Source organism: Sarcophilus harrisii, chromosome 2 (assembly GCF_902635505.1).
Source record: "Sarcophilus harrisii chromosome 2, mSarHar1.11, whole genome shotgun sequence".
Classification (NCBI taxonomy): Eukaryota; Metazoa; Chordata; class Mammalia; order Dasyuromorphia; family Dasyuridae; genus Sarcophilus; species Sarcophilus harrisii.
In genome coordinates this window covers 34,293,367-34,318,330 of record NC_045427.1, presented here as the reverse complement: position 1 = coordinate 34,318,330, position 24,964 = coordinate 34,293,367, and the positions used below count along the sequence as shown (strand labels likewise).

The 24,964-nt window shown below is 40.7% G+C and overlaps 1 protein-coding gene and 1 long non-coding RNA gene across 14 annotated transcripts in view; one reads left to right on the top strand and one right to left on the bottom strand.

The window, feature by feature from the left end:
- Positions 1 to 24,964, top strand: part of LOC100924534 (zinc finger protein 665) — an 87,077-nt gene that overhangs the window by 9,984 nt on the left and 52,129 nt on the right. For 4 of the 13 annotated variants that reach the window (XM_031949824.1, XM_031949825.1, XM_031949821.1 and 1 more), the window contains 3 exons: positions 845 to 971; positions 1,859 to 1,957; positions 3,811 to 6,845. In XM_031949824.1, coding sequence (XP_031805684.1) covers positions 845 to 971; positions 1,859 to 1,957; positions 3,811 to 5,996 — 2,412 coding nt within the window. In that variant the 3' untranslated portion in view covers positions 5,997 to 6,845. Of the gene's footprint in view, positions 1 to 779; positions 972 to 1,858; positions 1,958 to 3,810; positions 6,846 to 9,347; positions 10,172 to 12,634; positions 12,721 to 12,927; positions 14,281 to 17,807; positions 17,952 to 18,830; positions 18,927 to 20,744; positions 23,408 to 24,964 lie in introns of those variants that run through there. The other 9 variants (XM_012540758.3, XM_023495471.2, XM_023495470.2 and 6 more) reach the window with 9 other exon arrangements.
- Positions 3,724 to 12,964, bottom strand: LOC116421263. Its single transcript, XR_004231565.1, has 2 exons — positions 12,876 to 12,964; positions 3,724 to 3,816 (listed from the first exon to the last, which is right to left on the bottom strand). It is a non-coding gene; the product is annotated as an uncharacterized LOC116421263 (long non-coding RNA).

The following is a 24,964-nucleotide window of genomic DNA, read 5'->3' as shown; positions in this document are numbered from 1 at the left end:
GTGTAGGTGAGCAGCCCTGCGGGAGCCTTCCCCTCACCTTGATTAAGGCCTTTTGTTCTCCAGCTACCCAGGGGGTATTGATGCAAATTGTGTCCCCCTTGACTTTTGGGGGGAAGCAATAGGGGTGAACTCTGAAACTCTCCAGTGACAGAGACCCACCCTTCAGGGCAGTTAAATGGACTTATTCTGTTGGAAATCTAGGGACTAGCTGCACACTGCATTCTGCATTGAGTTGAAGATTAGCCCAGGACCACTCCCAGTAGCTCGAACTTAAGTGGTCTCATTCAGTTGGAGATCTCAACCTGATATTTCTATTGAGTGGCTTGAAACTCCAAGATAACTACTCTCTTTTCAACTGGAAATCTAAGCCCAGGCCATTGACAGCAGTGAAGGAATCTCATTCAATTTTGAATGGAAGCCCTAGCCTCAAACCCCTAATAAAAGACAATTTTGAATTCTAAATCTCTGCAGAAGTCTGAAACAGGAATTTGTTTTGCCAGTGGAGCTCTCTTCTTGGCAAGGCTGCCTGCCAGGACTCCTGCCCACTGTGAAGATATCTTCTTCTCATTGTTAACCTTTGCTATTTCTCTGATAGGACCTTGTCACTGAGGAGTCTGTCTTCCTAGCAAAGCTTTCCTTTTGCCTCAGACTTTAGGGTTTGTGAATTCTTTCGCATTGGATCTGCTCTATTTACTGCACCATTTAGCTGCCCCTAGGATAATTTTTTTTAAACTTTATTTCATTTTTTTGTTACATTTTCACCCTTCCTTCCTCTCCAGCCTGCACTAGTAGCTGGGTTCTGAAGTTTCTGTCATCTCTCACATAAGATCCTGTGATGTTTCAGAATTTCTTGACATTCCAAGATGTGGCTGTGGAATTTACCCAGGAAGAATGGAGCTATTTGGATCCTGGCCAGAAGGACATGTACAGGGACGTGATGCTGGAGAACTATGAGAACTTTGTCTCTCTTGGTAAGTTAATTTTTTTTCAGTCATTCAATCTGCATTTATTTAGCTCTAAGTACCAGGAACTGTGGTAGTCACACAGAGAAAAAAGGTAAAAATTAGACAGGCCCTGCCCTCATGGAGCTTCTGTATTATTCAGCAGACACCAAGTATGTACATGTCAGTACAAAACAAGTCATTTCCAAGAGCACAGCAATAGAAGCTAGGGGGAATGAAGAAAAAGCCTCATTCTAGAAATGGTAGATTCTCAGCTAAGCTGTGAAGGAAAGTAAGGTTGCAAGAGTTGAAGGGCAAAAGCAGAGAATGGCAGAAATGGGGGAGCATCCCCTGGTAACCTGCAGAGATGGCAGGGAGAGCATCACATGTGAGCCACTGCAAGGTCAGAGAATTCCATCTGTCCATGGCTGTGGGGGGCTGAGGAGCTTGGCTGAATGTGAATTTGCTGGACAGGGAGGGAGAGTCACACAAATGCCTTTATATAGAGATGCCCTCAGACCTTTGGGCAGTTTATGAGCAGTTGCTGCTCTTCCCAGACAAAAAGTCCTTTTTTATCCAGCTGGAAATCAGCAGCTTCATTCTGCAGCCCTGCAGGCTCTACTTTCATACTCTCTGCTCAGCCAAGTTTCAGGTTCCTCAAAGAGCCCCAGGGCAGAGAAGGAAAGACTTCTCCCAGCAGACTAGGAATGGGTGAACATGACCCCATCTGTTCTGTGTCTGCACCAAGGGCTCTGTCCCTTCCCTCACGTTTGCTGAGGTAAACTTCCTTGAGAGGTAATTGATGTTTCTCCACTGGCATTGCCAGACATGCCTCTTTTCTTTAGAGAGAGACCAGGACTGAGTTCTGAGGTGTCTCTGTGTTCTCAGATTATTTCTCTCACTTATTTCTCCTTCAGCAGGGTTTCCAGTAATTAAACCAAACGTGATTTCTCGGCTGGAGAGACATGAAGCCCCCTGGCTATCAGGGGAAGAAGACCCCAGATGCTCTTCTGAGGGTGAGTAATAACCAGGCAGGCAGGGGGTGTAGTCTCCCAAGAGCCAGCCCTGGACTGAAGGAGCCTCAGGGTTCTGAGTTCCAGTCTGACTTCAGACCCTTCCCTGTAGTGGGACCCTGGACAGGTCCCTTAACCCTCTGAGTCTCATCTGTGACATGATGTGGAGAAGGAAATGGCAAAGTCCTCTGAGATATGAATCTCTGCCAAGAAAAACCTCAGAGGGGCTTACAAAGGGTCAGATGCAGCTGAAAACCCCTGACCCAGAAATCTAGGCAAGGACAGGACTCACTGCCAGCAGGACCTTGGCTGGATCATTCGAGTGAGTTATCTTGGAAACGTTGGGCCTGGAGCTCTCTTTCAAGGTCCATAGGTCTGAGGAGAGGAGGTATGGTTGTTCTTCCTGCACTCCTCCTGTCACCTCACTTTTTGTATCAAGAAATGGTTTTCTAGGAAATCTGCCCTTGTATTTCTCTCTGGTCTCAGAAAAAGCTAATTCTTGTAGACTTCTAACCATATGCTAGGTCCTATCCTTTATTTCCAAGACTGTTTTCTCTTCTTAAATCCTTAGATTATTGTTTCTCTTTGAAGAGTCTTTTCTGAGAAATAAAGGGAAAAGGACTTTGCGGTATAATTAAGTCTGACCTCTTAAAAAAAAAAAATTGCTGTAACCTTTCACCTGTTTCACCTGCCTCCATATGTGTTCCATTCTTTTCATCGAGAGACCCTATAAAGATGTCATTTATAACTCGTATCCACTTCTTCCTTGACCTTTCCCATCTTGTATATATAAAATCAGTTTTCTGTTTCCCCTGCTTCATAGAAAATTGCCTTTAAAGTCATTACTGACTTTAATAATAATTATTATTAATATACAGGTAGCAGGTTTAGTATTGTTTTACCAGAGTTTGAGATGAATTGTGTCTGTATTATCACCATTTTACAGATTAGGACTGTGAAAATCTTTAACATTTTAAGTTATCTGTGGTCGCCTCCCTAATAAGTGTCATAACTGGTATTTCCACTTTGACTTTCTATTTCATCAAATTTAGGGAATTTCCTAGAACATGGGAACATAGGACATGAAAGCAGGCTCTAAGGGTCTGACGTGTTACCAAGTACAAAGAGCACCAGCTTCCTAGTTAGCAGATCTGGGTTCAGAACCTGCCTCTAACACTTACTAAGTAACATTGAACAATTCACTTCACCTCTCAATGCTCCTTTTCTGTTGAGGACTTGAGTTCTTTCCAACACTTTCCAACACTTTCTTGGTGGAGATCCTGGAATGGTCTACCACTTCCTTCTCCAGCTCATGTGATAGATGGGGAAACTGAGGTCAACAGGATTAAGTGAGTTCACCATGGTACCTCAACTGGAAAGTGTCTGAGACCAAATATGAACTCAGGAAAATGAGTTCTTGCCTGGAGCTTTAATGCTCTGTGCAGTATGGTGGGGACACCTCACTGTTCAGTGTTCTCACTAGCTCTGAAATTGTAACTTTCAGAGAAAGGGGAAACCTATATAGGACTAGGGAATTTCTTCATAAAATCACAGCTTCAGTCACTATCTCTTTTTCAGTGTTATCACAGATCAATTTGAAATATAACTCTCTATGGTTTGAAAATTATTATTTTCATTTCTGAAAATTTAAATGTCTTAGAAGTCACAAGCAGTTCTGTTACTTTCCCCTCAGCTCTTTTTGGCTTCAGCTCCTTTATGATCATGATTCTTCTACTTTGTCCAAATTTGTCATTTTTTTCCTCATGGAGAAGACTGAATGGACGCTAAAGCAGTTTTCTTTTCCACACAACTGTGAGTAATGGGTGGTGAGTGACACTTTGCTGTATTTCTTTTAGATTCCCCTGTTGAGAAAACAGAATGTGAAACCAAGGACTCAGCTTCAGCTCCAGAGCAATGTATTTCCACAAGAAAGCCATTCACAAAGAGACTCAAAAAGTATGGTTTCTGGGATTCCCAATTGGGAGAAACTTGGAATTACAACACTAGATTAGAAAGGCAGACAAATAGCCTGGAAAGACAGCTAATGGTGAAGCATAAAAAACTGTCTCACAAGTTCAGTGTTTCATATTTTTTCCAATTTCGAAAAAAACTCAGTTCCCTTCCAAAACAGAGAGTTTCTACAGGAAAATATTTTCATAATTGTTTTAGAGTTGGAAAGGGCTTCAAATGGTATCCACACTTAATTAAACATAAAAGTATTTCCATGGTCAAGAAACTGTGTAAGTTTAATAAATACAAGAATTCTTTCAGTAACCCCTCAAAACTTAATCATTACCAGAAAATATGTTCTCAAGGAGAATTCCAGAGAATCAATGAATGTTTCAGAAGCCTTCACATTAATTCAAGCCTTACTGAACATGGAGGAATTTGTAGTGGAGAGAAATGTCATCAATTTGGGGAATGTGGGAAGACTTTCAGCTACAATCCATATCATACTATTCATCTGAAAAATCTTCAGGAAAAAAAGCCTCTTAAACAAAGTAACAAAGATAGGAAAACCTTTCACCAGAGGCGATTTCTTGGTCAACCTAAGAAAATTCCTACTGAAGAGAAACCTTATAAATGTAATGAATGTGGAAAGGCCTTCACCCTTAAGGGAAATCTTAATTCACATAAGAGAATTCATACTGGAGAAAAACCTTATAAATGTACTGAATGTGGAAAAGCCTTCAGGCAGAATAGAAGCCTTAAATCCCATAAGAAAAATCATACTGAAGAGCAACCCTATAAATGTAATGAATGTGGAAAAGCCTTCACCCTTAAGGGAAACCTTAATTCACATAAGAAAATTCATAGTGGAGAAAAACCCTATGAATGTAATGAGTGTGGAAAAACCTTCAGGGACAAGGGATATCTTAATAGACATAAGAAAATTCATACTGAAGAGAAACCTTATAAATGTAGTGAATGTGGAAAAGCCTTCACCCTTAAAGGAAACCTTAATTCACATAGGAGTATTCATACTGGAGAAAAACCCTATGAATGTAATGAGTGTGGAAAAACCTTCAGGGATAAGGGATACCTTAATAGACATAAGAAAATTCATACTGGCGTGAAACCATACAAATGTAGTGAATGTGGAAAAGCTTTCAACTGTAAGAGAGACCTTGTTGTACATGAGCGAATTCATACTGGGGAGAAACCCTATATGTGTATTGAATGTGGAAAAGCCTTCAGGCAGAAGGGAAGCCTTATTTCACATAATAAAATTCATACTGGCGAGAAACCATTTAAATGTAATTTATGTGAAAAAGCTTTCAGCTTTAAGGACCACCTTACTAGACATAAAAATGTCCATACTGGAGTGAAATCCTACATATGTAAAGAATGTGGAAAAGCCTTTCGCTCTAAAGAAGGCATAAGCAGACATAAGATAATTCATACTGAAGAGAAACGGTATAAATGTAATGAATGTGGAAAAGGCTTCAACTTTAAGATAGGCCTTTCTTTACATGAGGGAATTCATTCTGGGGAGAAACCTTATAAATGTAATGAATGTGGAAAAGTCTTCAGGCATAAAGGACATCTTAGGAAACATGAGAGAATCCATACTGGTGAGAAACCATATAAATGTAATGAGTGTGGAAAAATCTTCACTCTTAAGGAATACCTTAATAAACATAAGAAAATTCATACTGCAGTAAAATCCTATAAATGTAAAGAATGTGGAAAAGTCTTCAGCCTTAAGCATCATCTTAATATACATAAGAAAATTCATACTGGAGTGAAACCCCATAAATGTAATGAATGTGGGAAAGCCTTCATGCGTAAGGGACACTTAAATAAACATAACAAAATTCATACTGGATTGAAACCCTATACATGTAATGAATGTGGAAAAGCTTTTAGCTGTAATGAAGGCCTTAATAGACATAAGAAAATTCATACTGGCATGAAATCCTATCAGTGTAACAACTGTGGAAAAGCCTTCAGCCTTAAGCGATACCTTAATAAACATAAAAGAATTCATACTGGGGAGAAATTCTTTGAGTATCCTGATGTTGGAGAAGCTTGCAGTTGAAGTCCAGACTTCACCAAATAAAAAATGAGAACCCATTTGAATGTAATAAATGTTGGAAAACTTTTTTGTACAGCTCAAACCTTAAGAAATATCATATGTTTCATAATGGAGAGCAGTCATCTACATGTAAAAAATGTGAGAATGTTTTCAAACAGCAGAAACACTTAAGAGATCCAGTAGAAGTCTTACTGGACATGAAGTTTTAAAATGCTGTTTATTTTACATGAAAATAACTTCACAGGGTCAAGCTAATGTAACACATTAGGCAGTCTTACTGACTGAGCAATTGCATTTTGGGGAACAAAATCTTTTATAGCTGGGGACATGGAGGAGCAAAAGACTGAACTTAGGGAATGGAGTGAGATGTTAAAACTGTCTGGCCTTAGTTACTTTAAAGATGCTAAATAGACAATCTCAAATGTTAGACATAGTATGGATTACAAAATTAAGTAAAGTCTAACTTCACATCATTCTGTGCAATCAAGATCGGATCGGTTTGTTTTTTCTTTTTCATTCTAATAATGGGGATCAAGTGAACTCAATAATAATAGCCATTATTTATGATGTGGACTTTTAACTATCTCAGTCTCTGTATCATTCAGTGTTTTTCTCTTCCCCCTCCTCTCCCTCACAATCTCCTAAATATTTCTTATTCCCTGATTTTTTTTTTTTTGCGCCCCTCTCCCTAAATAACATCCTTTTTCTTTTGGTTTGATCCTGTATTTATTAATTTGGAATGCTACATTAAGAACTCACTGACACAGGACCTCTCTCACTTGCATATTTGTACTGTCAACGTTAGGCATGGTTTCTGTCTCAGAATTTAATAAAGGTATATTGATTTTTTGATGGCTTTTCCAGACTTCATGTTATATTTCCAGATCTTGAATGCTGCTTCTGATTCTCTACCTTCCTAATGCATCTCTTCTTAGACTTGGCCATCTCAGAGAACTCTGATGACACAAAATCCACAAAACTTCATGGTTAGAAGAGACTTCAGCATATATCCCATTTACAATATATGTAGTAAGTGGTCACCAGTCTTAAAGATCCTTTGTTGATGTTTAGTCATTTCCATCTCTTAATGACATCATTTGAAACATTCTTAGCAAAGATATTAGCCATGTCCTCCTCCAGCTTCTTTTATAGATGAGAAAACTGAGACAAGCAGGCTTAAGTGACTTGCCTGGGGTCACACGGTTAGTGGGTGTTTGAGGCTAAGTCTGAACTCAGGAAAATGATTTCAAGCCTAGTGCTCTATCTGCTTTGCAACCTAGCAGGTCAAAAGATCTGTTGCGCAAAAAGCAATCTGAGCAGGGTTTTATATTTCTGGAGAGCTCAAATTTTACAATAATTTTTTCCTTACATGAAGTAAGAAAAAAAATCTTCCTTTTTATAATCACCATGTCATTCTGGGACTTCTGGTTCCTCCTAGTTCTCCCTTCTAGAATAAATAGGAGAAACATGATTTCTTCCTTTATGTAACAGACCTTCAAATCCCAGCACAGTTTCTTCTGCTCCAACATTTTCTTTAGGTAGGATATCCTGGATTCCTTCAACCATTTCCTGCCATCCTAGTGGCCCTGTCTAGCTATTCGGAGATCAAGTACAAATTCCTCTACCTGGCAGACAGAAGCCCTTCACATTCTCGAATCAACCTAGCTCCCCAGGCTTATTAAACATTATTTTCTTTTCTGAACTCCATATGCTAGGTAGAATGGCTTTCTCCATCTTCCCACATATGACATTCCATCATGTATCTCCAGAAATTTGAATCCTGCCTGAAATGCACTCATTCCACAGGTTCACTTAATGGAAGCTCTTTTAATTTAAATCTCTGTGTCCAATATAAGGGAAGATCAAGAACCCCCTGAAGAAGTTCTTGGGTAGACACAAATCTTCAGAGTAAGGACCTAGGAAATTCTACATCTTCTATATTGAGGGAAAAAAAAAAACCCAACAGAAGAGTTATTGTGCAAGGAACTTACTTATGAAGGGAGGCCTTACCCAAAAGGAAGCTGAAAAGCAAAAAGTAAGGTATCAGCCATCATGAACACCCAGCAGAAGTGTTGATGGAAAGGAAAGAGTTTAGTTAGCTCTCCATAAAGTAAAGGTTTATCAGGAGTTTATTGTTCTACCATCCAGCTCTTCAATTCGAGGAGAAATGAGGGAGATAAAAATGTTTAGTCTGGAAAAAGATACTGGAACAGTCAGCCATTTCTTCTCCAGCCTATTTTACAGATGAGGAAATGGGCATACTGGGTGAAGTTGAAGGGGGAATGAAACAGTTCCCTTAAAAATTATCCCTCTGAAACTGTGTTCCTTTTTGATCTCAGAGTCTCAGGCCCTCCTGGGAAAGCATAGCTCCCCAGATAAGTGTCATTATTCAATTAGAAATCTTGGCCCAAAAGCACCCCATTGATCTTCTGGGGACGCCATACCCTTTTAAATTCCAATTGGAGATCTGGGCCAGATATTGATGAGCATCTAGGCCTGGGGACTTTGGCTTTCTTTTCAACCTGAAACCTGAGCCTCAAAGATTCCTTTTTAAAGGGCAATTTCTGAACTCAGCCTTTGCAGAAAGTCCAAAGCAGCTGGCTCTGCCTCTTCGGTATAGCTGCTGGGATGCTGCCCGCTGAGCAGGCATCCTCTCAGTGTCAGCCTCCATTTCCCTAACAGGACTTTGCTACTAAAGAAGTCAGGCTCTTAGCAAAGCTGGCTTCCTATCCAACAATAATCTTCCATTTTTGCCAATTAATATTTCGGGTTCGTGAATTCTTTCATGTCGAATCTCTGCACCGACCAGAGGGGGTTCCCACAACTCTCTGCCCCTAACCTCATCAAAGTGACTTGTCCAGGGTGACCTAGCTAGTCTAAAGCCAGATTAGAACTCAGGAAAATGACTTCCTGTCTTCTGACCAGGGAACTAAAGAGTAGGAAAGGGAGGATATTTTCATAGTTCTGATGCGATTTGGATTACGTGACAGATAATAATTACATTTGATAGTAACAACATTTCTGTCACCAGGCATACAGTCGGTGCCTAATGATTGAGTGTTGTTTACACCGGACTCCATCTCTTTGCGGGTCTGCATTTATTCCTCCTGAGCTTTAGAGATCCGGGCAGTGACGGACGAGTCTCCCACACACACACACACACACACACACACACAGACGCCGCCTCCGCTTCCGCACGTGTGACAGGAGAGGCTGGGCAGACGCCGGCCCCCGAGATTGGCTCCAGCTCCGGACCCGACCTAGATCTCTGCCCCATGCGCTCGGCAGGTAAAGGCGCTGTACGCATGCGCGCTGGGACCAGGGCTGTCTAGCGGCGGAGCATCCCATGACGTCACTCTGCCTCACAGAGCGCTAGAGCCTGGAAGCGGAGTTTCTAGAAGCTCCAGAAATCGCTGCCGAAGAATTGGGTATTTATCTAGGAAGCATTTTACAGCCGCTTCTCCGCGTCCGGCTTTTCCCCTCCCCTCCCGCTCCCAGCAGAAGAAGCGCCCACAGGGCAGGGACCTCCTGGGTCAGCCTCCTGACATGAACCTGAACCCCGGGGCTTAAACAGTCTGAGCCCGATTTAAAGTAGCCGGTGCGCCTGCGCGCCCTCCGCCAGACTACATTTCCCAGAAGGGGGGAGAGAACGCTCGGATTCCGACGGATGCCGGCGAGGGCCACGCCGCCTCTGAGCAGGCGCAGTGGGAGGTGACTCTTTCCATCCTTTTCCATTTAGGCGGAGGTTGGGGAAAGTTGCCAGGCTGGCAACTGTGTGCGGGTCCGGGAGCGGGAGCGGTCTGGCCTGGGGCAGCGCAGGCGAAGAATCGGCTCCCGGAGCTGGAGGAGGAAGAAACGGATCCCAGGGATCCAGGCTCCTAATTCTGCCCCCGGGGCTACCTTCTTCATGCCCCGAGCTCGTCCGTGGAGCCCCACTTTTTTACTCAAGTGCGTCCCTGAGGACCAGCCGCAGACAGCATTGATTAAGCGCCTGCTGTGTGCCAGCAAGGAAATGCAAACACCCCGACCCTAAGCATTAATTAAGCGCCTGTTGTGTGCCAGCAAGGAAATGTAAATAACCCAGTAGTGAGCATTAATTAAGCGCCTGTGAAAAAGCACAAAGAGGCCCCGCCCTCGGAGTCTCGGCGTAGGGGGCAGAGCCGGGACACCTTCCTGAGGTAAGCCGTGGGTCAGAGGGGGGGTGGGGAGCTTCCGTCCAAGGCCCCGCTTCCACCCGTGTTTGTGAGCCTGAAAGAGCGTGGCTCCCTCTTTATAAAAGGTGGAAGTTGGGGTTCACGGCAGCGGGACCGGGCGTTGTTATATGTGTACGTGTATGTGCCTGTAAGTGCGTGTATGTAGGTATGTTTGCAGCGAGGTGCAGATGGGGGTTTGTGTGTGTGTGTATATATATACACACTATATATTATATATATAATAACGTTAAGTGTGTGTGTAGGTATGTGTGTGTGCTTATGCATTCACCCTTTATAAATGTGCGTGGATGCCTGTGCAGATATACTTGCATGTATCTGTACATGAATATCTCCGTGCTTGCTTGCAGCCTGCTTGGGGGAAGTGGACACAGCGAAAGGGGAAAAAAGAACAGTGCGCAAAATGGACAGTAGCGAGCAAAAGAATAACCACAAGGAAGCACAGAAAAGATGGACATTCATGCTGTAATGTCTTCTGTTATTATATTTGCTTTCTTGAAATGGAAATTTATTGTTCCATATTTTGAATCCTCCCTAAAGTTCTGCTGGGCCCGTGACAATTAAAGACCTTAACAGTTTTGTGAAACATTCAACATTATTTCATTTAATTCTCACAGTTCCTGAGAGGTAGATGCTATTATTCTCCTCCCCATTTTTCAGATGAGTTAAGAGAGAAGGGAATAAATGTGTATGGAGTGTCTGCCTTGTTCTAGACACTGTATTAAATGCTTTTTAGAAATGTCTCAGTTAATCTTCACAATAACTCTGAGAAATGGATGTCCTTGTTATGCCCATTTTTAAGATGAACTAAGTAAGTAAAGGCAAGTAAGTATTTAAGGGGGTGCTACTATGTCTGAGTCAAGTGCTTTTTCCAAATACTCTCCCATTCACAATGACACTGAGCTAGGAGCTGTTATTATTTCATGTTACAATTAAAGAAATTGAGACAAGGGTCATGCAACTATTAATTATCTGGGACTGGATTTGAACTCGGGTATTCCTGCCTCCGGGCTGGTGCTCTATGTACTGCATCATCTGCCTGCCTGGGGAAGGAACAGAGATAGAGTTCTTCAAGTCCAGCTCTCTCATTGCTTAGACCTAGAAAAGTAATATGACTCGACCAGGCTCACAGAGCTAGTGAATGACAGATCCTAGTAAGATAGGATCTGGAGCCAGTTTTTCCAGACTTTTTACTTTTCTCTTTCTCTTTGTTCTCTTTTTCTGTCTTTTTTTTTACTTTACTCATTTCTTTTACTTGTCCCCTTTTTTAAATATATTTTTTCCTTTACTTTTATCTCTGTGTTCTTTTCTTTTTCTCTTTGTTCTCTTTTTCTATCCTTTTATCTTTTTCTTTTCTCTCTTTTCTACCTCTCAAAGTACTTGTTATATGTGTATTTGTGTGTATAACTAAAGATCTCAATATCAGTAGAGGTTTTTTTTGCTGGCTTAGCTAATCAGTTCTTTTAGACATCAAAGGGCATTTGTGTGCAGGTTCTCAGGTTGGAAAGTGATGTTTCATATCCCAGCACCTTTTGGTAGAATCTCCATAGTCTGAAGCACTAGAATTCTTGCTCAGCTGGTAATGACTCCTGGTACAGGTAGCAGGCCACCCTGTGTAAGAGATCTTACTCAAGAGTGGCTGTTTCCCAAATTAGTGATGGTGAATGGTACCTGTTTGTTTTTGTTGTTACTGTGATAATGCTTGTTGTGTGTTATTTTTCTGTTACAAGTTTCCCTCATGAACCTGGAATATTTTCTGGGATTGTAAGGAATCTCCATGAATGTCAGCCAGGTATTTTTGTATAACCTTGTACTGAGAACATAAGGATGAGACACGGGGAGGCACAGGAAGAACAGGCCACTTTTCCTTGGGCTTGATTTAAGGGCTTCCTTTGAGACTTGGTGTGTGTTTCACCCTGGAAACCTGGCCATTTCCCTGAGGGAAACCAACTGGCTTAAAGGAATGAATGAACTACTCCCCTTGGTGACCCATAGCTGGGAAGATGTTGTGTCCAGGAGGTCATATATGACATAAACTTGGCACGGGGCCTTCTTTGTTCTCAGCCTATATAAAACTCACAGGGGAGTAGCCACCTTGCCTGGGAGTTTTCCCTCTTCAGGGTGCATTCTGACTGGCTCCCTCAGAAAACTCAGGAGTGGCTGTTTCCCAAATTAGTGATGGTGAATGGTACCTGTTTGTTTTTGTTATTTCGGTGATAATGCTTGTTAAGTTATGTATTATTTCTCTATTACAATTTCTCTATTACTCCTCTTCCCTTATGTCTTCTACAAATCAAGGCTCTGAGCAGTAATCAACTTGCACTTGCCCCCTTTGAGTCTGTGCCTGTAGAATGTAAATTCTGAACCTAGATTAACCTTACACCCTGAGAAGCAAGAATCCATTCTAAGATAACTCTTCCATCTTTCTAGGGAGACAAGACTTGGGAAAGGTCAGAATCTCAAGGAAACACTGGAGAAGGAATGATTTTGGGGGGGCCATGACCTCCAAGAGTAAGGTAAGAGGAATTACAGACATTGACAAGGTTAGAAAAGTGAGGGAAGAATAAACCTTGCCAGATCTAACTTGTCTCCTGGTGCCCCTTGTATCATCCATTTGCTGGACATGTCTACCTGACTGTCCCAAATAAAACATGTCCAAAATAGAACTCACCTTCCCTCCATCCCCCACCTGCCATTCCTTCCAACTTCCTCTTTCTTTGCAGGGAGCCATCTTTCTTCAGTCACTGGAATCTTGGAATTCCAACTTTGGAATCATCTCCTTCCCCTCCCCGAGCTCCACTCCCATAGTGTCCATTGATTGGCCAGTTCTTCTTGGTTCTGGGTATTCTTTTCTGGGATGGAATGGATAAATGCATTGAGTAATCAGTTTCAAAATAGTGTACAAACAGGTTTACCTTTCAAGACTTAGTCAACTTTTACATGGTAATAATAAACTGAAATAAAATTGGTTTTTCCTTGTTGTGGCTAGCACAATACAAATGGGCTCATGGAGGTTAAAAAGAAGGACACAGGGTTGCTGATAATTCAGCAGAGCTGTTTATTGAGAGAAATCATGTTACTTATATATCTTAAAACCACATGTTACATGAAAAACATTCTTCTGTAACCAACTCTGGTTTCTGTTTTCTGTGATTTAACTCTCTGAAGCATGTTGTTAGTTTCTAGGGACTCAATCTTATTTAAAGTGCATAGTGCCCCAGTAATTCTGTCTGGACTTTGTTTTCCTATGATTTCAAGCTTAAATGCAGTCTTGATTAATCTTAGGAGGAGTTATTGAAGTTTCTAGCTTCCTGGGAGTTCTCTACATTTCCTCTTTAGATAATACAAGATATTCCATCATTCTTTTTCTTTAAAAGCCAAATTAAAGCTGTTTCTGTTAAATAATTACTACAGCAACAATTTGATCCCACAGACTGGTCCATTAATGTCCAATTCACATTTATTTGAGGAAGGAGTAAAATTTTAGGCTAAACAGCTCAAACTGTTTGCCTGTGTCTTATTGTAACAGTTCAGATATGTTCCAGTATTAACCTTTGAAAAAAGATTTAGTATTGTACTTATATTGTTAACCTGCCCTGATTATAGAAATTTGCCATAAAAGGAAAATAGTGACCTTATATGTAGAGAGAGATAGAAGGGAACTTCCTTACTTTCTTCATTTCATGTCAGTTTTCAGCTAGAATCATATGACTAGACAGTTTTATTGAGGCGGGATTAAAGGATGTACTTGAGTACTCTACCTGTAATTCGTGGATATTGATCCCATAGAGTTGTTGCCATCATGGATCATTGGTGCATCTGTCCTGGTTGAGAGCTCAAAGCATATGAGCCCTTTGATCTCAGAGACAAGATGAATGAGGCAGGAGACTTATAGAGTGTGAAAAGAGCTCCAGTTTATTATGCTGTACAGCCTTGCGGACATACATTTTTGCAGCGTGATCAGGAGGTGAACAGTAGGCAATCCCCAGTCACCATTCAGAGAAGCAGCTTTGCATATGCATGGCATCTGCCAATGGGAGGAGAGCAGATCCAGCAATCTAGCAGCTCACTCACAGGTAAGAGGCCCTGTCAAGGCATCCCTGCTCATGAGCAACTGTAAGCTCAGACTGATCCCATGATCACAAATCATTGTTCCTTGCTTAACAAGGGCGTTTCTGTAACATGGCAGAAAACTTATTGTGCACCAAAGGTCCAGGTGGCCTCTCGTACTCCCTTTGTCAGAGTCCCATACCCTAGGAGATCATTGACTTAATAGGATTTCTTAATGATCATACCTGGTATCATACAGAGAATCATATCAGTTACAATCCCATGAGTTCTATAATCATAGAAATAATCATAGCTCTAGCTATGATTCAGGTAGATTCAGGTAGATTCCGTTATTAAGGCTTATATTTCCTTTATATGGATTAAAAAAGTTCAAGGTATTTAATTTTATATTTCCAAAACATGTTCTTAGATAAGCTCTAAGGAGACTTCTTCCTTCTAAATCTGTGTCTAAGATGCTAAGACTCAACTCAAATTCAGTATAAAATAGAGCTAAAAGAGGAATTAGTTTATTAAATATACCCAATTCACCTAAAACTTGGGAAACTTTTAATTCTTGCTTTATGAGGGCCTGGATTGGAAAATGAATCTTTGTGTCTCTTAATCCAATTAAAGAGATGGTTCAAATAATTATTTTACATGTAAATTCTTAATTCAATTTTGGAAATTGTGTCATGTTTCCTGCTAATTATTATCCTAATGAAAGACTCTGCTAAAGGCTAGCATTCTATAAACTAAATAACCCAGCAATTGTAAGGCTTCCTGGTTTTTGATATCTGTGATTCAAATGACAATTCAAAGTGATCCTTTACTGAACTAGCATGTAGAATTAAGCATCCATAGAGTTCGTTTTTTCTTTTTCTTTTTCATACTTGCCCTTATCAGTGGGGCAAGTATGTTAGGAGAAAGGCAAGGACACAGCTGTGTTAGTTCTCTTTGGTTTCAGGTATAAGCCATAAACAGCCAGTGGTATGTCAGGATGTCCTTAGATGGAGAGGGTTCAAGAGAATCCCACCTTTACCCTCACAAGGAACTTTCCCAGAGACAGTCATCCACCTGTGGCAGGTCTATTTCCATCCTTTCCTCCTTAAGTGGAGATTGGAGAGAGTGGCCAGCCACTAGGGTGAGGATGAGGGTGAGTGCCTGTGAGCTGGAGCACTCTGGCTTGGGGCAGCCTAGGTGGACAGATGGCTCCCCAAGCTGGAGGAGGGAGAAAAGGATCCCAGGGGTGCTGGGTTCTAATTCTGCCCCTGAGGCTGGCTGGCTGGCTGTATGACCTGAACTAGTCCGTTGAGTCCCACTTTTTTGCTCAAGTGTTAAAGGTGGTAGACTGTATCCCTGAGGACTAGGTGCAGGCAGCATTGATTAAGCATGTCCTATGTGCCCACATGGAAAATGGAAATAATCCAACAGTAAGCAATGATTAAGCTCCTATGGAAAAAGGTAAAAAGAGGCCTTGCCCTCCCAGGTCTCAGAGGATGGGGTACCTACCTTTGGCACCTTATTGAAGTAAGACCCAGGTAAGGAGGAGGACTTGAAGTCAGGAGGGATATGGATTCAAGGCTCCACTTTGACCCATTTTTGTGACCATGAATTTTCATAGTAACCTGCTAGAGTATCCAGCAACAAGACTGCTAGGGAACAGAATAACAAGAGTCTGCATTAATCTTGAGACCCTTCATCATGTACCTTGCACACATTGCCCCATTTGCATAGGCAACAAGTCTGTGCAAAGACAAGTCTTGTGCAAACTTGATCCTTGTGGTCTTTGGCTGGTTGGATCTCAGTCAGCTCACTCTTGGGAATGGATGTTGAGGCTTTGGGTGTGGGTTCTGCCTCATTGGCTAAAGGCCCGGGGTACACATCCTGTAGGCGTGCCAGGACAGGCATCGAGCATGCACCAAATTGAGATCGCTCCCACCGTCTCAGGAGTTGGGCTCCTGGATACACAAGCTAAACACATACTTGTTGTTGGGGCACGTTGGCAAGGGAGATGAGAGGGGTATAAGAACAGGACAGCAGAGGGAGAGAGAGGAAGCAGGAGGAGAGACAAGATGATGTAACCAAGCAATAAAGCTGCTTTAACTGCATAAAGGGTGTCAGAACTACTCTGTCATATCCAGAGACGTCCGTCTTCTGAAGGTCATAGAGGCGAAGATAATTGTGGGTAAGTGCTCAGACACCAGCTGGTGTCAGCAGGTCTGCACTAGCTGGGGACCCCAACAGAGACCCTTTATAAAGACCGTAAAAGGTGAGTGTTCAGATTTGTGGAAGTGGGACCAGGTGTGCAGATTAGGGAGCTCTATAAGGAGGAGTACGGGAGAGGAGGGAAAGGTCCCTAGATGGGGGAGGGTAAGGAATAGCTGGGCAAGTGAAGGACACCAGAAACAGAGTTAGCAGGGACAGGGAAGAGGAGATGTTCAAGAATATTGATTGATTTTTTTTTTAATAGAGAAAGAAATTAACAAACTTTGCTTGGATTCCTTGCACAATTCTAGAATTTTCTTTATTTAAAATAATTTCCCCCAGTTTCATCTCAAGCAAATTTTTTTAACATTTGTTTTTGAAATTTTGACTTAGAGTAAAAATTTTCTTCCCAATTTTCCCTTAAGAATTCCTTTATTTATTTTTTAATTTTTATTTATTATATTGTTATATATTATTATATAATTATATAATATATAATATTATTATTTATTATAAATCCTATACATTTTTATATGATTTCTCATTATTGTCATTCTCATTGATGAAATTATTGTTTCAATGATTTGTTCTTTCTTCCACTTCTGCATTCCTTTTTGTTCTTGGGTTCATTTGAATTTTAATAGTGATATTGTATTCCAATCATTGTGCCATTTCAGAATGATTAGACGTGTGTTGTCTCAGTTTTTTTTTTCCCAATAACAAATTAGGCTGTTACAAATATCATTGAACAACTACCTTTGTTCTACCCAAAACAGACTTTCCACGTGTATTCTGAATAATAAAGTTATTGGATAAAACACCATGATTATCTTTTCTTAAAATCCATTTAATTGATTTTTTTGTTTTTATGTCAACAAAATTTTTGTCCTTTCCTTTCAGAGAGAGAATTATTCTTTTTTTATACCATGCCATTGTGCCTGATCATATGCTCTTTTAGGTGCTTATTATATTTAGGCCCAAGGCATTGCAAAATCTCCTCAATTAGACTCATTGCCACAGACCCAGAAATGGACAGACCATCTCAGCAGGGAAAGCCATATTGAGACAAGTCACCTACTGTTCAAACAGATGTGCATTGGTAGTCTGCCATGTACATATAGATAGAACATTTGCTGACAGACTTGATGCACGCAGATTTGTTTAGAAAAAGAGGATCTGGTTCCACTCTACTCCTGACCCAAAACCTCAACTTTGCATGGCTGTGGGTTGGGGAAGATCACAATGTACAGGATAATTATTTTTTTAAATTTATATACATTTTGACATTTTGAGTTCCAGCCTGCATTAGTAGCTGGGTTCTGAAGTTTCTGTCATCTCTCACACTAAGATCCTGTGATGTTTCAGAATTTCTTGACATTCCAAGATGTGGCTGTGGAATTCACCCAGGAGGAATGGAGCTATTTGGATCCTGACCAGAAGGACATGTACAGGGACGTGATGCTGGAGAACTACCAGAATTTTGTCTCTCTTGGTAAGCTAATTTTTTCCCCAGTCATTCAATCTGCATTTATTTAGCTCTAAGTGCCAGGAGCTGTAATAGTCACAAAGAGAAGAAAGGTAAAAATTAGACAGGCCCTGCCCTCATGGAGCTTCTGTATTATCCAGCAGACACCAAGTATATACATGTCAATATAAAATAGGTCATTTCCAAGGGCACGGCAATAGAAGCTAGGGGGATAAAGAAAAGCCTCATTCTAGAGATGGGAGAATCTCAGCTTAGCTGTGAAGAAAAGTAAAATTGCAAGAGTTGACGGGCAAAGAGTAGAATTGGAGGAGCATCCCCTGGTAACCTGCAGAGATGGCAGGGAGAACATCACATGTGAGCCACTGCAAGGTCAGAGAATTCCATCTGTCCATGGCCATGGGGGGCTGAGGAGCTTGGCTGAATGTAAATTTGCTGGACAGGGAGGGAGAGTCACACAAATACCTTTCACATAGAAATGTCCTCAGACCTTTGGGCAGTTTATGAGCAGTTGTTGCTCTTCCCAGACAAAAAGTCTTCTTTGTCCAGCTGGAAATCAGCAGCTTCCTTCTGCAGCCCTGCAGGCTCCCCTTTCACACTCTCTGCTCAGGCAGGCTTCAGGTTCTCCATAGAGCCCCAGGGCAGAGTAAGGAAAGACTTCTCCCAGCAGACTAGGAATGGGTGAATGTGACCCAATCTGTCCTGTGTCTGCACCAAGGGCTCTGTCCCTTCCCTCACATTTGCTGAGGGAAACTTCCTTGAGGGGTCATTGATGCTTCTCCACAGGCATTTCCAGACATGCCCCTTTTTCTTTAGAGAGAGACCAGGACTGAATTCTGAGGTGTTTCTGTGTTCTCAGCACTTTCCACTTTATTTTTCCTTGAACAGGATTTCCAGTAACTAAACCAACTCTGATTTCTCGGCTGGAGAGACATGAAGCCCCCTGGCTATCAGGGGAAGAAGACCCTAGATGCTCTTCTGAGGGTGAGTAATAACCGGGTGAGCAGGGGGTGCAGTCCCTTGAGTGCCAGCCCCGGACTGAAGGAGCCTCAGGGTTCTGAGTTCCAGTCTGACCTCAGACACTTCCCAGCAGTGAGACCCTAGACAGGTCCCTTAACCCTGTGGGTCTCATCTGTGACATGATGTGGAAAAGGAAATGGCAAACTTCTCTGAGATATGAATCTCTGCCCAGAAATCCCTCAGAGGGGCTTACAAAGGGTCAGATGCAGCTGAAAACCCCTGACCCAGAAATCTGACAGCAGGAGCTTGACTGGGTCATTAGAGTGAGTTTCCTTGGAAATGTTGGGCCTGGAGCTCTCTTTCAGGGTCCATAAGCCTGAGGAGAGGAGTTGTGGTTGTCCTCACTGCACTCCTCCTGTAAGCTCACCTTTTGTGTAAAGAAATGTTGAAGTAAATCTGCACTTGTATTTCTCTCTAGTCTCAGAAAAAGCTATAATTCTTCTTGATCATGCTTAGCCTTCCTCCCATATGCTGGATTCTTGACTTTTCTCTTCTTAAATCATTACATTATTTTTTCTCTTTAATGAGTCCTTTTTGAGAGATAAAGGGAAAACTTTCCGATTTAATTAAGTCTGACCTCTATTTTCAAAAACGAACCATTGCTACATCATGTTGTTGTTCCATCTGCCTTCCAATGTGTCTCATTCTTTTCACTGAATGACCATTTTCAGATCCCATCTTTACCTTGTATCCACTAACTACTTGGCCATTCCCATCTTTTATTTGCAAAATCAGTTCTCTATTTCCCCTGCTCCAAGGAAAATTGTCTTTAAGGTCATTAATGACTTTAATAATAATTATTACGATACAGGTAGCAAGTGTTTTACCAGTGTTTGGGATGCAGGATTTGTGTATTATCACCATTTTACAGATTACGGCTGTGAAAATCCATAGCATTTTTAGTTGTCCACAGTCAACTCCCTAAAAAATGTCACAACTGGTATTTTCTATCTCATCAAATTTAGGGATTTTCTTAGAACATGGAAACATAGGACATGAAAGCAGGCTCTAAGAGTCTGATGTGTTACCCAGTGTATAGAGCACCAGCTTCCTAGTTAGATGACCTGGATTCGGAGCCTGCTTCTAACACTTTCTAAGTGTGACATTGGACTATACACTTCACCTCTCAATGCTTCTTTTCTATTGAGGCCTTGAGTTCTGTCCATCACTTTCTGACCCTGTTTGGGGTTTCTCTGGTAGAGATCCTGGATTGGTTTACCATTTCCTTCACCAACTCATTTGACAGATGGGGAAACTGAGGCCAACAGGATTAAGTGACTTCACCAGGGTTCCTCAGCTGGAAAGTGTTTGAGACCAAATTTGAACTCAGGAAGATGAATTCTTGCCTGGAGGTTCAATGCTCTGTGCAGTATGGTAGGGACACCTCACTGTTCAGTGTTTCCACGAGCTCTGAAGCTATAACTTTCAGAGAAGGTGAAAACCTATATAGGACTAGGGAATTTCTTCATAAAATCATAGCTTCAGTCACTTTCTCTTTTTCAGCGTTACCAGAGATCAACTTGAAATATAACTCTCTATGATTTGAGAATTATTGTTTTAATCTCAGAAAATTTAAATGTTTTGGAAGTCATAAGCAGTTCTGCTACCTTCCACTCAGCTCTTTTTGACTTTAGCTCCTTTATGACTATGATTCTTCTACTTTGTCCAAATTTGTCGACTCTCTTCCTCACGAGGGAGACTGAATGGACTTGAGAGCAGTTTTCTTTTCCACACAACTGTGAGTAATGGGTGGTGAGTGACACTTTGCTGTGTTTCTTTCAGATTCAGAATGTGAAACTAATGACTCGGCTTCAGCACCAGCACAATGTATTTCCACAAGAGAGCCATTCACAAAGAGACTCACAAAGCATGGTTTCTGGGATTCCCAATTGGGAGAAGCTTGGAATTATGACACAGGATTAGAAAGCCAGATAAATAACCTGGAAAAACAGCTAATAGTGAAGCAAAGAAAAGCTCATAAGTTCAGTGTTCCATATTTTTTTCAATTTGGAAAAAAACTCAGTCCGGTTCCCCTTCCAAAACTGAAAGTTTCTACTGGAAAATGTTTTCATAATCATTGTAGAATTGGAAAGTACTTCAAATGGTCTACACCCTTAATTAAACATAAGAGAATTTCCATGGTGAAGAAACTCTGTAAATTTAATAATTACAAGAATTCTTTCAGTTGCCACTCAAAACTTAATCATTACCATAGAGTGTGTTCTCAAGGAGAATCCCACAGAATTAATGAATGTCTCAGAAGCTTCCAGAACAATTCATGCCTTACTGAACATGGAGGAATTTGTATTGGAGAGAAATGTCATCAGTTTGGGGAATGTGGGAAGACTTCCAGCTACAATCCATATCCTACTATTCATTCGAAAAATCTTCAGGAAGAAAAGCCTTTTAAACAAAATAAAAAAGGTAGGAAAGCTTTTCACCAGAGGCGATATCTTGGTCAACATAAGAGAATTCCTACTGAAGAGAAACCTTATAAATGTAATGAATGTGGAAAAGCCTTCACTCTTAAGGGAAATCTTAATTCACATAAGAGAATTCATACTGGAGAAAAACCCTATAAATGTACTGAATGTGGAAAAGCCTTCAGGCAGAATAGAAGCCTTAAATCCCATAAGAAAAATCATACTGAAGAGCAACCTTATAAATGTAATGAATGTGGAAAAGCCTTCACCCTTAAGGGAAACCTTAATTCACATAAGAGAATTCATACTGGAGAAAAACCCTATAAATGTACTGAATGTGGAAAAGCCTTCAGGCAGAATAGAAGCCTTAAATCACATAAGAAAAATCATACTGAAGAGAAAACTTATAAATGTAATGAATGTGGAAAAGTCTTCAACCTTAAAGGAAACCTTAATTCACATAAAAGTATTCATACTGGAGAAAAACCCTATAAATGTAATGAATGTGGAAAAGCCTTCAGGGATAAGGGATACCTTAATAAACACAAGACAATTCATACTGAAGAGAAACGCTATAAATGTAATGAGTGTGGAAAAGGCTTCAACTTTAAGATAGGCCTTTCTTTACATGAGGGAATTCATACTGGGGAGAAACCCTATAAGTGTAATGAATGTGGAAAAGTCTTCAGGCATAAGGGACATCTTAGGAAACATGAGAGAATTCATACTGGTGACAAACCCTATAAATGTAGTGAGTGTGGAAAAGGCTTCAGCCTTAAGGAATACCTTAATAAACATAAGAAAATTCATACTACAGCAAAACCCTATAACTGTAATGAATGTGGGAAAGTCTTCAGCCTTAAAGATCACCTTAATATACATAAGAAAATTCATACTGGAGTGAAACCCTATAAATGTAATGAATGTGGAAAATCCTTCATGCGTAAGGGACACCTAAATAAACATAAAAAAATTCATACTGGATTAAAACCCTATACATGTAATGAATGTGGAAAAGGTTTTAGCTGTAATGAAGGACTTAATACACATAAGAAAATTCATACTGGTGTGAAACCCTATCAGTGTAATGATTGTGGAAAAGCCTTTGGCCTTAAAGGATACCTTAATAAACATAAAAGAATTCATACTGGAGAGAAATCCTTTGAATATCCTGATGTTGGAGAAGCCTGTATTTGAAGTCCAAACTGCCCCAAATAAAAAATGGATGTTAGAATGGTTAGAAAACTTTTTTGTACAGCTCAAACCTTAAGAAATATCAGATGTTTCATAATGGAAAGAAGTAATCTACATGTAAAGAATGTAAGGATGTTTTCAACCAGCAGCAACACTTAAGAAATCCAGTAGCAGTCTTACTGGATATGACATTTTAAAATCTATTCATTTTACATGAAAATAATTTCACAGGGTTAAACTAATGTAACACATTAGGCAGTCTTACTGACTAAGCAATTGTGTTGTGGGGAACAAAGTCTTTTATAATTTGGGAAATGGAGGAGCAGAAGACAGAACTTAGTGAGGAGTGGATTGAGGTGTTAAAAACTGTCTGCCCTGTTAATTTAAAGATGCTAACTAGACAATCTCAGATATTAAACACATTACAGATTACAAAGCTAAGTAACTTTACATCATTCTATGCAAACAAGATTGGATGGGTTGGTTTTTTTTCCATTATTCTGATAATGGGGACCAAATTAACTCAATAATAGCCAGTGTTTATGATGTGAAATTTAACTCTCTCAGTCTCTGTATCGCTCAATGTTTTTCTCTTTCCCCTCCCTCTTAATCTCCTAAACATTTCTCGTTCCTTGATATTTTTTGCCCCTCTCCCCAAATCACTTCTTTTAGGTTACCCTGTACTTGCTTCTCTTAAATGTTTCCTATCATCCCTGGTAGATTGTGAACTCACTGAGGCAAGACCTGTCTCCCTTTCATATCTGTACTGTCAACACCAGGCATAGTTTCTGCCACATAGAATTTAATAAAGTTATACTGATTTTTTGATATTTTTTTCCAGACTCCGTATTATATTTCCAGACCTTGAATGCTGCTTTTAATTCTCTGCCTTCCTAATGCATCTCCTCTTAGATTTGGTCATCTCAGAGAACTCTGATGACAAAAGATCACATAAGAAGATCAGCATGTGTGATGACTGCGCTAGCACCCAGGATACCTTAGAATCAGCCTGAGTCAACAGAAACAAAAGTCCTTAGTCTTTATTCTTGGTCTTTGGGGTAGAAGTGAAGGGGATGGAAACAGGATCTCTGCAACCTTCTTCCTCATCCACCCCCAAAGTGACCTTGGCTAGTCTTACTCCACCCCCAGTCCCTCCTATAATCCTCTGTATCATCGAGTCAGCACAGGATAGTGGGAAGGGCTGTTTTCCAAGTATATGCCCATAGAGTATTGTCCAATCGGTCGTTAGCCTCGGCTGTCCTGACCTCAGTGCGTCGACTCAAGAGTTTCAGCCCTCTACAAGCATATATCCCATTTACAACCTAACAGGCAAGTGGTCACCAGTCTTAAAGTTCTGTTGTGGCTATTCAGTCATTTCCATCTCTTAATGACATTATTTTGAACGTTCTTAGCAAAGATATTAGCCATGTCCTCTGGCTTCTTTTATAGATGAGAAAACAGATAAGCAGGTTTAAGTGATTTGCCTGGGGTCACGCAGTTAGTAGGTATTTGAGCTTAAATCTGAACTCAGGAAGATGATTTCAAGCCCAGTGCTCTATCTGCTTTGCAATCTAGCAGGCCAAAAGATCTGTTGTGCAAAAAGCAATCTGAGCAGGGTTTTATATTTCTGGAGAGCTCAAATTTTACAATAATTTTTTCCTTACATGAAGTAAGAAAAAGTTCTTCCTTTTTATAATCACCATGTCATTCTGGGACTTCTGGTTCCTCCTAGTTTTCCCTTCTAGAAATAATAATAAGAAACATGATTTCTTCCTTTATGTGACAGACCTTTAAATCCCAGCATAGTTTCTTCTGCTTCAAATTTTCTTTAGGTAGGATATCCTGGATTCCTTCAACCAGTTCCTGCCATGCTAGTGGCCCTGTTTAGCTACTCTGAGATCAAGTACAAATTCCTCTGCCTGGCAGACAGAAGCCCTTCACATTCTTGAATCAACCTAGCTCCCCAGGCTTATTAAACATTATTTTCTGAGCTCCATATCCCAGGTAGAATGTCTTTTTTCATCTTCCTACATATAACATTCCATCATGTATCTCCAGGAATTTGAATCCTGCCTGAAAGGTTCACTTAATGAAAGCTCTTTTAATTTAAAGCTCTGTGTTGACATCAGGGAGAGTCAAGAACCCCCTGAAGAAATCCTTAGGTAGACACAAATCTCTAGGGTAGAGGCCTAGGATATTCTGGATCTTCTATGTTTAGAAAAAAAAAAAGACAACACAAGAGTTCTTGTGCAAGGAACTTACTTGTGGGGGAAGACATTACACAAAAGGAAGCTGAAAAGCAAGAAGGAAGGTATCAGCCATCCTGAACACCCAACAGAAGTGTAGATGGAAAGGAAAGAGTTTAGTTAGCTCTCCATAAAGTAA